At 42.2% G+C, this 16,097-nt stretch overlaps 1 protein-coding gene across 1 annotated transcript in view; it reads right to left on the reverse strand.

Annotated features, from left to right (window-relative positions):
• Fat4 (FAT atypical cadherin 4) overlaps positions 1 to 16,097 on the reverse strand; it is a 131,173-nt gene that overhangs the window by 26,501 nt on the left and 88,575 nt on the right. Inside the window, exons 9-10 of the mRNA XM_052180593.1 lie at positions 9,206 to 9,456; positions 2,991 to 7,340 (exon numbers count right to left, since the gene is read on the reverse strand). Coding sequence (XP_052036553.1) covers positions 2,991 to 7,340; positions 9,206 to 9,456 — 4,601 coding nt within the window. The remainder of the gene's footprint in view (positions 1 to 2,990; positions 7,341 to 9,205; positions 9,457 to 16,097) is intronic.

The following is a 16,097-nucleotide window of genomic DNA, read 5'->3' on the forward strand; positions in this document are numbered from 1 at the left end:
GGGAAACCAGGATGTATTCTTAGCTGCTGAGTCATCTCTCCAACCCCTTAGAATCTTTTACAGTTAAGTTAGCACCAACTAGCTATTTTTACACATTATGCAAATGTTACCATCCTTTTCCCCAGAAAAAGCTACCACCAAGAAATTTAACTTATCAAAATGTTTTTCTCAATTCATTTTTTTCTTTAAAGAGTTATGGTACAACTACTCACAGAGTTCTTTTCTTCTGCATCATGTGTCTCTCTTACCTCCTAGTTATCAGAGAACTCACACACAACTTGGGATTCTATTTTCAAAGCCTCTTATTTTTTCCATTCTGTGAAAGCATGCATTTGGCAAGCTCCTTAGGAAAAGTTACTATGGACAGCATACACACACACACACACACACACACACACATATTTAATGTTATGTGTGTGAGAGTTTTTTCTGCAGGTTATTTCTGCACACTAGGTGCACGCAGTACTTTGTTATACATATATAACGTGTGTGTGTGTGTGTGTGTGTGTGTGTGCATGTATACCTTTTTCTGCCTGGAAAAATTATACTATAAATTTTCACAAAAGTGATGAATGGACAAGTTTTATCTTCCCCTAAAATAGCAAGACATGCAGTGATGAATGGACAAATTTTATCTTTCCCTAAAATAGCAAGACATGCTTCAAAGCAGAAGGAAACTTCACATGGTAATAAATCCAAGGCATTCTTCCCAAGGCCACACCTGACATGTATCCATATGTGTGGCGATACACAGAAAGGTCAAAGAAGCCACGCACTGAGGACATTATAAGCCCATGCACTGACTGTATTATAAGTACTCCAGACTTAGGAACAAGATCTATCTGCTGGTTGGGCTTAGAAACACCCTTCACTCCTAGAAGGGACTCAAGGACAGGACATGCTGCAAACTGCAAACCTTGTGGAAACAAGAGGTGAGTGGTTGCTGGCTACCTCTGTGCTTTCTCATCTGTGCAAGCAAATGCATAGAAAATGGAATACCAGGTGATTAAAGAAATTTGATCATGAGCGTAGGTGGCTCAGCCCATGGCCTGAAGTCCTGAGCTGTGTAACGACAGCGATGGGGATAACAGCGTTCATTTCTCTCTGCTCCCTGACTGGGGCTGCAATGTGCGCAGCCACCTTCCACCCCTTCCCCCATGCTTGTTTACCAGTGAGAATTTTCTTGGCATCCTGAGCTACCAAGAGAATGCAAGCTAAAACAGCATTGGGCTTTCTTCTCATGGCAATCAGAATGGTCACCACGAAGCAAACCGATGAAGACAAATGCCATGAGGATGAAGAGAAGGGTAACTTGTGTGCTCCACTGGGAGGAAGGGGAACTCATCCAGCTCACTGCCAACTGGGCCAGCTATACCAGGGCCAGGCATACGTCCCAGGGATTCATATCTGACCACAAAGATATGTGTGCACTTACAGTGCATTAGTCGTGAAAGCCAGTGACTAAAGGGACCAGCCACTGGATGCACCTATGTGCATCAGATGATGAGCACTTAGAGACCAGAGTCACAGCTGGATGCGAGCCACCCTGTGGGCTGAGAGCTGGGCCTCGGTTCTCTTCAAAGGCAGCTAGTGCTCTTTACCACTGAGCCACCTCCCAACCCCTGGATCCTAGATTTTCTGTAGATACATAAAATCATATATGTATGTATATATGACAGAAAAGCAGCATGCATTTGTAACAGCAGGGGAGGAGGAAGAGAAGAGGAGAATGAATGCCCAGTATAAACAATATGTGTATGAAAAATATTGTAGCAACCATCTCTGTGCAAACAATATGAGCTAACAATGGAAAACCATGAGTTCTACAAGAATTAGTGGAAACTCAGTGGGGAAAATTGAGTTAAGAGATGCATGAACAATTCACATGTGATAAAAATACAAGAACCAATGTATGCTTTGATTTACTTCCATATGTTCTTGTGTGTGTGCCTGATTTCACATAACATAAGGCTTTTGAGTACTCCATGAATACGCATGACTATCAGGAGCTACTTATCCAGCGATATATAAAATGCACAAAAATAAATAACATAAAAAATAGAAATATAAAATGAAAGAAGTCACAAGTAACTGTTGCAAGCATTGCTTTACATTCTCCCTCAGAGGTGTGTGCATATGAAACCATAGGATTTGTTGTATGACCCTTTAGCTCTGACTTAACATTTTAAACATAGACACAAAGGCAGAGAGATGGCTCAGTGGTCGAGAGTACTTGTTGCTTTTGTAAAGGATTCGGGTTTTGTTTCCAGCACCCACATGGTGGCCCACAACCATCTACAATTCCAGTCTCAGGGTACCTGACACCCTGTCTGACTTCTATGGACACCAGGCATACCCATGGTGCACAGGCACACAAGCAAGCAACGCATTCACATATATAAAATAAAATAAGTCCAAAAATTAAAATAGAAATAATTGCTAACCCTTACATGTAAGGCCCAAGGAACAACATAGAAGAAAGAATGGAAGACTAGAGAATTCTAAGGACCAAGACGCCTGGTGTGAGAGTCTTCCAAACATGGCAGGGACTCTGCCACCATGAAATTTCAACACTGTTGCCAAAATGAGGCTCGTAAAATAACCACACCAGCAGCCATGCCAATATATAAATGCTGGATATTTCACAGGGCCCCACCCCTACACATGCAACACTAAATGGGCTCAATAAGCTATATTTGTGTGTGTGTATGTGTGTGTATGTGTGTGTGTGTATGGATATATAGCAATAATAGTTATAGAGGAGATAATGACCTTGAGAGGGAATCTGGCAAGAGTTGAAAGAGAGAGAAAGTGTTGTAAATGATATAAATATAACATTCCTGTATGAAATTCTCAAAAAAACATATGTGTGTGTGTGAATGTATTATATATGAAATACATATATATTCAAATGACAACATGCATATCAAAGCTAAAGTCTTTTAAAAAGAAAACTAGTCACAAACACAGAAAGTAACACACCAACATACCTGTGTATCCAGTTTTGCACACACAGTTGAATCCCCCTGGGAAATTTTGACAGATGGCCCCATGCTTGCAAGGGCTGGGCAAACATTCATTGATGTCTCTCTCACAGGCTCTCCCAGTGAAGCCCTCCGGGCAGCTGCATGAAAATCCCCCAACTAAGTTGTGGCAGGTCCCCCCATTGTGACAAGGGGCTGGAAGGCATTCATCAATATCCACTTCACACCAGCTTCCAGCATAGCCCGGCACACACTTGCACTGGAAAGGCTGTAGAGGCTCGTTGGCCACAATGATGACAGGCAGACTCTCCTGGATCTTCAGTGTGGAGCCCACAGCAAGTCTTCGAAGGCAGCTGCCTCCGTTCTGACACGGCCCATGAATGCATGGGTCATGGTCCACAGATTCAACCTTGACACCACTCTGACGGAGAAGGATCTCTTTGATGCTTTCAAAGAAGGTGGCTACGCCGCTGGGGTTCACATACTGGTTATTATTTCGTTTCACAGCGGCTAAAAGAAACGTTCTGTTGTTCTCCTCATAGGCAGCATACAGCTGCACTGCGGTGCCCAGGCCTGTAAGCTGGGAACTCGCGATACGCAGAAAGTGAAGGTAGTGATTGGTCAGGAAGTCCTTGACCGTGGGAACACCAACACGAAGCAAGATGCTGTTATCTATTGTAGCATTGGAGAATCCTGCAAAGAAAACTCGGATGTTGTTGGTGACTGTGCTGTGAAGTCCATCGCTGCTGACAACAGTCAGATCAAAGGTGCCATCTGTGGATCTGGCCTGGGAACTCAGATCACAGCTGCCTATTGGGATACTGAAGAGGCTCGTGACTCCTGAAGTGAGGGAACAGTGGAAACTGTCTAACACATCCGGATCCTGGGGCTTCACAGAGCCCAGAGTCCCGCCAGGAAATAAGTTGCCATAATAATTAACAAATATCTCCACTGTGCGGGACTGTGAGGGGTTGTCATTCTGATCTAGAACAGTGATGTGCACAGTTCCTGTGGATGACATCTGAGGAGCCCCAGAATCTCTGGTGACCACAGACAGATAGAAGTCTGCAATCTGTTCTCTGTCTATCTCCCGGGTTGTGCTTAGAACTCCAGCGGTATTGAGACTGAAATAATTAGTAGCTGGCCCTGTGCTCAGCAGGTAATAATTGAAGGGGCCTTGATTTGGGGGAAGGTCAGGATCTGTGGACTGCAGGGTCATCACTAGAGTTCCCGGGCGTTTGTTTTCTAGAACCTCCCCTTCACTGACAGTCAACACTGGGCCATTGTCATTGATGTCTTCCAGGGTAACCAACAAGGAAGCACTTCCTGTGGCAGAGGGAGTCCCTGAGTCTACAGCCAAGACGGTGAGATTATAAACAGGCAAGCTCTCCCGGTCCAGTCCTGAGGTAACTGTGATCTGCCCTGTCTGTGGGTTAATGGAAAAGGCACCATTTTCATTCCCAGACCCAATGAAGTATGAGAACCTGCTCCAGCTAGGGATGGAATCTGAGTCGAAGGCACTCACAAAAGTCACATGGGTCCCAATAGGGACCCCTTCGCTGATCTGGACTCTATAGGTGTTCAGACTAAACACTGGCGGGTCATTAGCATCGAGCACAGTGATGTTCACAGTGACTTCATCAATGTCTGCACCCCGGATGTTGCCGAAGTTCTTGGCCAACACTTTCAAAGACACCCTTTCTTCTTTCTCTCTATCAAGAACCCCGGACACATAGATCTGCCCTGTCATCTTGTTGATCTGGAAGCCCTTCTTCCTGCTGTTTCCAAAGATCAAATAGTGTACTTCTCCATCAGCACCCATGTCCCTGTCACTGGCGAACACCTCTCCAACAGCAGTCCCCCTAGGAGCAGCTTCCGACGCCTCAAAGTAGTAGAGTTTAGAAACAAAGCGGGGCACGTACTCATTGGTCCCCTTCAACTGGATGTTGACCGTGGCAAAGCTGCACTTTTCCTCATCGGGGACATTGAAGGCTTTCACTGTGAGGTGGTAGCTCTGCTTGGTCTCGAAATCCAAGAAGCCCTGAGTGGTGATGACCCCTGTGTTGGGATCAATGACAAACAGGTCACTGTCTGAGGACTGCACAGTGTACGCGATCACAGCATTGGCCCCAGAGTCAGCATCTGTTGCATTCAGGTGGATGACAGTGGTCCCACTCGGGGCATTCTCCATAACAGTTGGGAAGAATTCATCAGGGACAAACACTGGAGAGTTGTCATTCACGTCGATCACACTCACAGTGAGGCTGCAGTAGCCAGTCCTCGCAACCCATCCGCCATCTGTGGCACTGATGGTCATCTCGTGCTTCGAGCGCAACTCATAGTCAAGGCCTTTGGCTAGGGTTACCACACCTGTTGAGGAATTGATTGCAAAGGTGCCCTCTTCATTCCCTGAAGTAATGCTGTAAGTGATCAGACCATTCATGGCTGCGTCACGATCTCTGGCAGAGACAGTTCTGACTACAGACCCGACGCTGTGGCTCTCAGGGATGGAGGCGCTTATGTGGTTCTGGGAAAATTCAGGGGTGTGGTAGTTCTCTTCAGTGACTGTGATGTGAACGACTGCTTGGGAGGAAAGTGGGGGATTCCCTTTGTCCTTTGCTGTGACTCTGATCAGGAAGTTTTGATTTAGGTCAGAAACCAAGGAAGAGGCTATTGAAATCCACCCAGTATCATTGTCTAACTTAAATTTCCCTAAGTGGTTCCCATCAGACACAAAATACTCCACTTCGGAGTTTAATCCAAAGTCTTTGTCATCCACCGCAGTCACTTTGATTAACTTAGTACCGACTTTAGCAGTTTTGGTAACTGGGGTAAAGTATTTATTTTTGAGAAACTGTGGTGGGTTGTCGTTGCTATCCACTGTGTTGATGGTAACGGTGGTCTCGCTGAGTAAGGAAGGGTTGCCTCGGTCAGAAGCTGTCACAATGAAACTGTGCCTGTTGATGTTCACATTACTGAAGCCACTGACATTTTGGTATTTTAACACCTGTTTGTTGAAAATCTCTCCAGTGGTGGCATTGATTCTGAAATACTCTGACTGCGACTTTATGAAATAAAACACCTGCCCATTTGACCCCTCATCAGGATCTGTGGCAGATACTTGGGTTACTCTGGAACCAAGCTCAGTAAGTTCAGGGCAATCTAAATAATAAGAGGGTTTGCTAAATCTTGGAGTGTTGTCATTGATGTCAGTCACGAATATAGTGACATCAGTACTTACGGTCCAGCCAGAATCATGTGCGGACACTCGGATTCTATATCTGTCTGTATCTTCTCTATTTAAAGGTCGACTGATGACAATATCGCCTGTGTTGGGGTTGATTGTAAATGGAAGACTTGTGTCCACTATGGAGTATCTACTAATTGCATTTACCCCAATGTCTTCATCAGAAGTTGTTACACGAGTAACTGTGTATCCCAAGGGGGAGTTTTCAGAAACATAGGCACTGAATATCTGAGAAAACCTAGGTGCATTATCGTTTTCATCTAAAATACTAATGATCACTTTTACAGAGGTGCTCTGAGAAGGGGAGCCTTTGTCAGAAGATTTCACAGTGAGCTCATAGTGAGATATTTTTTCTCTGTCCAGAGGCCGAATGCTTCTGATTTCACCTGTAGCATGATTGATCGCGAAATTGCTCTCCTGGTTGCCATTCACAATCTCATAGTCTAGTTGTCCATTGGGACCACTGTCCTTGTCCGTTGCTGAAACAGTAAGAATTTTCCGAGGGGAGAGGTTTTCCAGGATCTCAGACACAAAAGGATCTTCTTGAAAAGCTGGAGCATTGTCGTTGATATCTAGCACGGTGATGTCAAGCCTCTCATAAGAAGAGAAGGGAGGGAAGCCTCCATCCCTGGCTTCAATCCAAACAACATATTTTTGTATCTTCTCAAAGTCCAAAGGCTGGCTGATGGACACCTGCCCCGTTAGTGGATCGATTTGGAAAGTGTTGCCCAGGTTCCCACTTGCAATGTAGTAGGACAAAGTTTCTCCTCTCAAAGAGGACCCTGTGACAGTGGTGACCAGAGTGCCTACTGGCTGGTTTTCTGGAAACATGAAGGTTTGTTCTTTGGCTCTGACTTTGGGAAAATCCGCCCTGTTCGCAAACCTAACAGTCACCGTAGTAGAATCTGTCTTTGGAAATGAGCCGCCATCTTTGACAAGGACAGAGAATGTCACCTCCGAAGCTCCGCTTAGTGACCCAGCTGCCATGATTGCCCCCCTCTGGGGGTCAATGTGAAATTTTTCAGAGTTTCTACCTGAGAGTGAGTAATGGAGTTCAGAATTAGATCCGATGTCAGCGTCCGTGACCGTGACGGCAAAAACAAAGGAACCTACAAGAGAGGAGGTTCTCAGTTAATATCACAGGGAATCCTTCAGGTGAGTGCAGGATAAGTCTGAGACCATGCTGCTGCTGCCAGGTTCAACTTTTCCAAAATTATGGGAAAGAACAGCATATTGTCTGGGATGTCTCCAGGTCAAATCTGATTAATGACGTTGGAAACCAGCCTTTAATTTCTTACCAAAGCACACATGTGTTTTATTTACTTATTTTTCAAATAGTCCTTGGGAGAACCATGGTGAAGACCAGCTGATTATCTGGACTCTCGGCCCCTGCACACAATCTTCTAGCAGATACTAGAGTCCATGAGCTCTTAAGAGCCACCCTCCCACTCAGTGAAAATCATTCACCGTTCCTAGCTTCTAAAGACACCTTTGAGTTGCTCTATCCCCAATGCTGCTTTTGGGTCACTACCCACTTTGTTTCCTGGCAAAATTCTTTGATCTCAGAGGTACCACTACATAGAGATAAAGTAAATGTATGTACACATACACCCGATAGATTTACGTAAGTGTGAAGTAGTATGAACTAAGAAATGAAGACAGGACTCAATTTGGATTGCAAGAATCTGTGTCTGGCAGGATGCCTTCAAATCATGCTGTAGTGGAAATATGGAGAGAAGAATCCAGCAGAACAGTTTTTAAAGATCAATATCTCATTCAGAAAACTTTCCCCCAAATCCCCACAGAAGTGACAAAAGGAAAAAGCTAGAATTTCATTAAGAGCCAATGAGTCTTGCCAATTATAATACAATGATGTCATGGCCAGCATCTCATTTTGCCTAGAGGATTCTCCTCTGTACATCAGAGGATGGATCAGAATCATGCCGTTAGCATTGTGCCAGCTGGATCTATGACTCCTTATCTTTTATACAGCAATCTGGCACATCCATATATAGATTTTATTTATTCAGTTGGTATCAGATGTGCTCTAGGTAGTAGATCAAATATCATGAAGAGAAATACTGAATCCATTAGTTTATTCTTCTAGTAAAATATATTCAGGGAAAAGATAGTATTACTTATATTTGTATATTTTACTGTTTATAATTTCACCAAAAATTACAAATTGCAGAATTTCTGCTTAAATCCTAAGAGAGTATCCCACTATTTACAAAATAAATGGTAAATTATTTTTTTAATGCAGGAAGATAAATTCTTGTTGTTCCCAAGATGGCAATTCTCAAGGGGCTCATAAGCTTAAGAACAGAAGTGAGTCTAGAAGTGAAAGTGTGCAATATCGAGAATTAGTTATTCATGCAACGTTTTGAAAATAAATCTATGAAATATTAAAGTTGAATATTTATTTTCCTTCAACAATCAGGGTATTGATGTGAGGAATAGAGACGTTGTTCCTCCTCGTAGGAACTTACATCAAGTGCTGCGTCAGGTGAGAGCCATCACTGACAACAACGAGGAGTCCAATTTACTCATTTACTGTATTAAAGAAGTATTATGAGAGTTGAAACTAGGAAGCTGTGCCAGGTGTGAAGTGCTGAACACAGCTAATTGGGGTAATAGAAGATAATTTACGAGAGAAGAATTGGAATCTCTTCAGTTTCATAGGATCTAAACTCATACCCCAATTTTTAGGGTTTTCCAGATTAGACTGTATCACACACACACACACACACACACACACACACACATATATATATATGTGTGTGTACATATATAAACATATATATATATACTACATACATATATACACACATATATATGTATGTGTGTACATGTGTATATATGTATATATGTGTGTGAGTAGGCATATATATATATATATATATATGCCCTATATCTCTGTTCCCAGAAAGTGTCTGATAAGCCACACACACGAGTGACCTCAGCACTGAATTACCTGGAGGAGTAGGAGATGGGACGTGTGTGACATATGGGTGATGTTGGAACCGGGGTGGGTTGTCATTCACATCAGTGATGGTCACAAGCACACTAGTAGAGCTGGAAAGAGACTCTGGAGACCCAGCATCACTGGCAACCACGACCAAAGTGTAATTATCTTTGGTTTCTCTGTCCAGCAAAGCACTAGTGATGATCTGCCCCGTGGATGGGTTGATGGTAAACTGTGAGTTTCCACCGATGATGCTGTAACTGAAGCAGAGAGCAAAGAGAGGTAGGTCACCTTTAGCTATGATTTCATGACACCCTGCTTTCCATAAATACATTTAAAAAACAAGTAGAAAATGCAGGCACTTAACAAAAAAAAATTGAACACACAGCAATGAAGAAACCCAGGTATTAAATTGTGACTTGGAATGTTCTGTAGCTGTCACGTGAACAATCATTATTCTAAAATGTTCAATGACCATGAGAAGCTCTGTGAGATCATGAATAGTCTCCACACTCTTAGATCAGTGCAAGGCCACAAAGCAAGCCTGGAGCACGGTTACCATGCAGACAATGAGCTACAAATTGCAACTGTGGAGCCTTTTCCTCACTTGGGCTGATGGTCAGAATCTCTAGTGGATACTTTTAAAACATCTTAAAAAGCATCTCTTTCCTATGCTCTATCTTAAATAAGATAGTCATTTGGGGATATTATTCTTTAAAGGGAAAATTCAGGATTTATAGCCTATTGGCTCTCCATCACAGCCAAAGGACTGTTGGCATACAGAGCCATTTCTGCTTCCATGTTGCCTCATGCCTCACCCCTAAGATGGCCTCACCATTTTGCTGCCAAGGATGGCTAACAATATCCTGGACAATTTGATGCTACACAGATCAGTGAGCTATCAGGAGTTTTCAACAAGCACAGCTTCTCCATTTTCTCTGAAGAGGGGGCTATTTGTGCCTGTTTTTGGTTTTGTATCTGAAGTTCTGTCCAGGATGATAGTCTGAGAAGCAGCTTGACCTGAAGGTGCATAGAGCAGTTGTCTGCAGCATGCAAATGGCAGAGCAGAAAAAGTAGATGACTTTTGAAAGCCTTCCTCTTTATATAAGACATCCTCCTTGCAGTGAGATGTGTATCTTTGCTTAGCCATGTGAGCCACGGGTGTCTAATACAAACTCAGGGCAAGAAACACACACCTCAAGTCACAGCAGCAATGTGCACATTCACTGATGTGCCCACAGCTGAAGCAAATGTCAGCCTTTTATCAATGTGATATATTTCATATTATTTTATCAATGTGATATATTTCAGAGGTGATATTTACAAAATCTGTGGTCCTACAAAACTGAATCAGGAATAGAATAGAATAGAATAGAATAGAATAGAATAGAATAGAATAGAATAGAATAGAATAGAATAGAATATATCAGAACTATTTGGTTAAGAAGTGACTTAAGGATGTATAAAGTAGTTGACATGGTTGAGACTCTTACTCTTTGGGGCATACATACACGCCGGAATGAAACCCAAATCAGAATAAGTTGTACTGTATTTCTTTTAATTGAAGAGCCTTATGGCAAGGTACAACTACTACCCGCCTCTACAGCTAAAATCTATTGCTTTACATACAATGGTCAAACATTTATAGACAAAATTCTAAAATTTATGACGCCAAGGCTTGTGGAATACTCAGATGAGTATTAATTCTAATATTAATTAACTCTAGTATTAAATATTCTGACAGTTTCTGGAGAATGGAGTCATGAGGAGTATGTAATGTCTACTCTAAAAACTTGGTTGCTGTCAACAGCTATAGATATTTTCTAATAATTTATTAGGAAAAAGATGTAATTTGTTCTGCTATAAAGTATAATAGCTTGACAACAACAAATATCAAGATTCAACCAACTATTTCCTCCCATAATCATCCATTCAAAAAATATGAACAACAAAAATAAAAGACACTGAATTTAGCTGATTCCTACATATTGGAGAAAAGGAGCAAAGATAGAAAGACAGATAATGTCTCAGATAACAGCTGCTGCAGGCTTGACTACATGACAGAGAAAACCTCTGTAGTAAATCACACAGACTATTTATTTCATGTCATTGAACATAATGCTGCCTGTATGATTATTTAAAAATAAGTAATATATTTAAGAATTTTTACAAAAAAAATTAACTACCATATTACTATGATTCCTTTTATGGGCTTTAGTAAATTCTGAGGTCATAAAAAGCTTATTTTAACATGAAGTATGGTATAGCAGCAATGGCTTGCTAATTTATGCTTCTAAGTTGAGAAGAGTGGGCAGAAGCACAAGTGTGTCTCTAAAGAGACTGCCACATGAAGCCTGGGGCAGGATTTTGATACCTCACTTCTTTGAGGCTCAGTTCAGGTCTCATCAGTGTGGATGACTTTGGTCTTCTGGGCCCTCAGGGACTGTTTCATAGTCAAGATGTCCTTGAATGCCTAAGCTGTTCTTTAAACATTTCCAACATATGATCAACATTTTCCTTACTGTGTGACACACTCTAGGCAATTTGTATATTCTTTCCTTGAAATGCAAAAAGATTCTCACCATTTAGTTGTATGTAGCCTTGGACTTTTTGTGGATGATGCATCTGAATCTATGGGGGGGAAATCTATGTTCAAAAAGCTCACAAGCTACAAATGGCCCATCTAAATGGTGGCTTCAACCTTGGTGACTTCAACGTGTTCTTTGCCTACCATATTATGATATTAAGATGGGAAAATTCAAGTCAAGTTATATAGTGAAGATAAGAAATGCCATATCTTGGGTTAGGTGTAGGGATACATGCCTTTGATCCCAGTACTTGGACATAGAGGCAGGTAGATATCTGTGAGTTTGAGGCCAGCCTGGAGTACATAGCAAGTTTCAGGCTTGCCAGAATTACCTAGTGAGACCATGTCAGAAAGAGAGAAAGAGGGAAGGCAGGAGGAGGGAAGGAAGAGAAAGAAAGTAAAGAAAGGAGGGAGGGAGGAAGGGAGGGAGGGAGTAGCTAAGCTGATTATAGAATATTGTTGTCAAAGGAAGAAAGGAGACCTTTTTCATAAAGGTTTCTGATAGTGTTTTCAGCCTCAACAAGATGTCTGTTGAAACTTGTATAAGATAACAGAGAGGATGTTGTTTTTTCACATGGTGTGGCTAGCTACAGAAGTCAGGCTACAAAAGCAGTGATGATCCAGATTAGATCTTCCAGTGGCCATGTGCTAAGTTTTGCTGTGGGCCACAGTGGGGTGTGAGCATGGCTCTACAGCTTGGGAAAGTCCTGATCCTTTCACTAGGCCAGAAAATGATCTTATGGTGCTGACAGCTTGGCTTTCTTTAGGGCACAGTAAGCATGGCAAGTGCTGAGCCCATTTATTGGGTGCTTGGGATCTAGAGACTAGGTAATAGGCAATATCAAATATCAAGAGACTGTTGAGAAAGGCCAAGCCAGCAGATGCCCAAGCTTCATTTCAGGCCACATCCCATTCCATCACTGACTGAGGTTCTGCCTTCTCTGAATTACTTTCTAGAGTACACAATAGAATTGTCTCAAAATTCCAGTGAGGCATGCTCTGGCCTTAGCCTTCTCTTCTCTTCTCTTCTCTTCTCTTCTCTTCTCTTCTCTTCTCTTCTCTTCTCTTCTCTTCTCTTCTCTTCTCTTCTCTTCTCTTCTCTTCTCTGCACTTCACTTCACTTCTCTTCACTTCTCTTCTCTTCTGTTAGTTTGTTTGTGGTTTTTTTTTGTTCCCCATAAGAAACAGAGAACTTTACTCTCTTCATCAGTTTGCCAAGACCTACTTACACAAAGCCTACCCAGTCTTTCTTTCCCTGATGCCCAAGTTTCTCCTACCTCAGAGACTTGGTACTCACCCTGTTTTTTCCTAGAATGTCTTCTTTCATTTGCACAGACAAGACTAATGCCTCTATGTGGAGATGATTAATGACGATGCTTTTGCTGACTGGGCTGAAGACCTAGTCTGCCTCCACACCCCACGCTGAATAAGAATATGCAAGGCTAAACTGTCTGCATACCTTAGTGTTGAACTGTGAACCCACATGTAGGCATAAGTATCTAGACATCATGGACAATATTGTGTAACATGCAGAACAGATTACATCCAGGTGTCAGAGGGGATGATGTTCAACAGTAGGTTTATGCATGGCATTAGTAAGTATAGTCTGATCTGGAGCTTTGACAAGAGAGTCACAGGAAGCAGTAGGGACTTAAGAATGTGATTATGGATGATCAGGTGTAGGTAAGGAGCAACCTTAGCCAGAAGATGTGGATTAGGAGTGCAGGGCAACATCATATTTTATCCAGTACACGAAGCAAAGAAACAACATAAGAAAGGTGAGGAGCACTGAGCAGATTGAATTCTGAATGAGAACAGAAATATCAGACAGAGAAAGATCATCAGAGAGTCACATGACTCACTCCAGTGGGAGCTGGAGTGAAGTCATACAACCACAGAGATAGTTTAGACACAGTGGTTAGTAATAGACGCTGACAAATCTCTACCAAAGAAATCAATTCCTGCATTCTCTCCATCTGTCTCTGTCTCTCAGTCTCTCTCTCTCACTCTCACTCTGTGTGTGTGTGTGTGTGTGTGCATGCTTGTGCATGTATGTTTGTGCAGGAAATGCTGTGGGAAATATTTAGCTGCTTTGTAGGAAGGATAAAATTCAGATAGCTAACTATGTGTGTCCAGAGCATCGTGGTGATGGAGACTAACAGTTATTGAGAAGAACACTTGTCAGAGAAGAGAGAAAAAGAGAGGGACCAAGGATGAAGTAAAAGAAAAAGACTGAAGTTATAGAACTTTACAGGTTTCTGCAGTCTCCTAGTAGCATCTGTATTTTAGTAACACAATGAAGGAAAAATCGGATTGGAAGACTGTTGGGAATAAGTGATTGAGGGAATCTCAACCTTATGGCTCAGTAGGTGAAGGAATCAGGTTTTGAGCATAAAGTGCTGTTCTCATTTTTCAGAAGGTTTCCTCTTCCTAGATAAGGAATTATAATAACAATAAGCTTTAGGACTGATCAATCTTTCCTAAAACCTCTATCAAAAAACTACTGAGCACCAGCTGAACAGAGGCCTTCAGGAATTGAAACAATATAAATTATAAGACTGGAGGAGGGCACATAGCCACACACACACATACACACACACACACACACACACACACACACAATAAATGATTTGCTCTAAAACTGTTCCTCCTCCAGTTTCCCCACTTTGGCAGCAACACCATGGTCCATCTAGCTGTCCAAGGCAAAGGCTTAACTAACAGATGACACTCATTCTGTGCTTAAATTGTGTACCACTTTTGGGGTCAGTCTTGTGCCTTTTATTTAGTCTCTCAATTTTCTTTTCACCAGTTAAGCACAGACCACCCCGGCATACGTTTGAATCTCTATATGAAGTAATTCCTATGTAGTCTCCAAGCTTCTTCCTTTAGAGTCTTAGGTCTTATTTCCTTCATTCAATCTGAATACACACTCTATGTTTGCCCCTCAACTTTTAAAAATGCCAATAGTTACCAATACACTATACAACTAAATTGTACAGATCATAAATTTATACCATAGCCCCAAATCTCTTAGATTGCCTTAAGATTTTGCCCCTAACTCTCTAGCCTCTTCTTCACTGTGATCTTGGCATATCAAGGTCATATTCCTCCCTTTGTCTGATCTTTTTAACATACTGACAACACCTGAGGGAGGACATCTGCTAAGCTCTTGGCGAGGCCCCTGAAATTCACACAGGCTTCAGGGATATGTCCATCTGCATCCGCTCTCTCCTTCTGTGCTGGTGCAGCATCATCCCCTCCAGAGGATGCAGCAGCAGGAGTCACCATAGAAACTCTCTCCTCCTTGTTTTCACCTTAGTCCTTCCAGCATCTATTATTACAAGCAATATGTTGAAGCAAATTGCAGGTCCCTACTCTGAAATATTTTGTTACAGCGTTACAAACCATGGCAATTAATGCTAAAATTTGATTGGACACAAAGTTGGGAGGTTGGGAAAGGATACCTCTGGGTGTGTCTGCCAACAGTGTATTTAGAAGTCAAGAAGACTCTGACCCAAACATAAAATGTGGACAACCTCCTGGAGGTTGGTTCAGTAGGCAGCGAGGCCTGCTGCGTAGAAGTCGGTCACTGGAGCATTCATTAGAATGGTTTGTGTTGGCTTCTGTCTTTCTGTTGACTCCTGCCTGTTTCCTGACTACCATCAAGTGAGCAGCTCTTTATCACATGTTTCCACAGCCATGCTAACCTCCTTTATGCCAGGCCCAGAGCCCTGGATCCAGGCTAAAGCCTCTGCAACTGTGGCCAGAGTCAACCCTTCCTTCTTTTAAACATTTTCAAGCAGGTATTTGGCACAGTAAAAATAAGGATGAGCATGCCCATCGCCCCTTCTCCACATAACCCCCTAATTAGGTCATTTTCTTTTGTATTCAAGGAAACAACCACACTTTAAACAATCTTACTCCATTGCATTTCACTGACTACCTGGCATAGGATGGAATTTCAATGGAAGCAGAGCTCTTTTGTTATCCAGCATGGATTCAATCAGCAATTCAGTGCTTATTAAATAGGACTGACTCTGGGCCTCAAGCAACCTTATCCCTGCCAGCAGGAAGAAACCAGTTTCTCAAGAATCCTTTGTCATGAAAAATCAATAGCAAATGACAAAAAATAAATAAAAAATAACAAAAATAATTAATGAGTCCATTACCATATAATGCATATGTTGCCATCACCATATTATTAATACATATATTATCTTTTTATGACAAATTCTCAGAGCTTTTCAGATTCCATCTTCTGATCCACTGTCTTCTTACTCACCTACCCCACACAGCCCACACACAATTGCAGAA

Source organism: Apodemus sylvaticus, chromosome 4, assembly GCF_947179515.1.
Source record: "Apodemus sylvaticus chromosome 4, mApoSyl1.1, whole genome shotgun sequence".
In the NCBI taxonomy this organism is placed as follows: Eukaryota; Metazoa; Chordata; class Mammalia; order Rodentia; family Muridae; genus Apodemus; species Apodemus sylvaticus.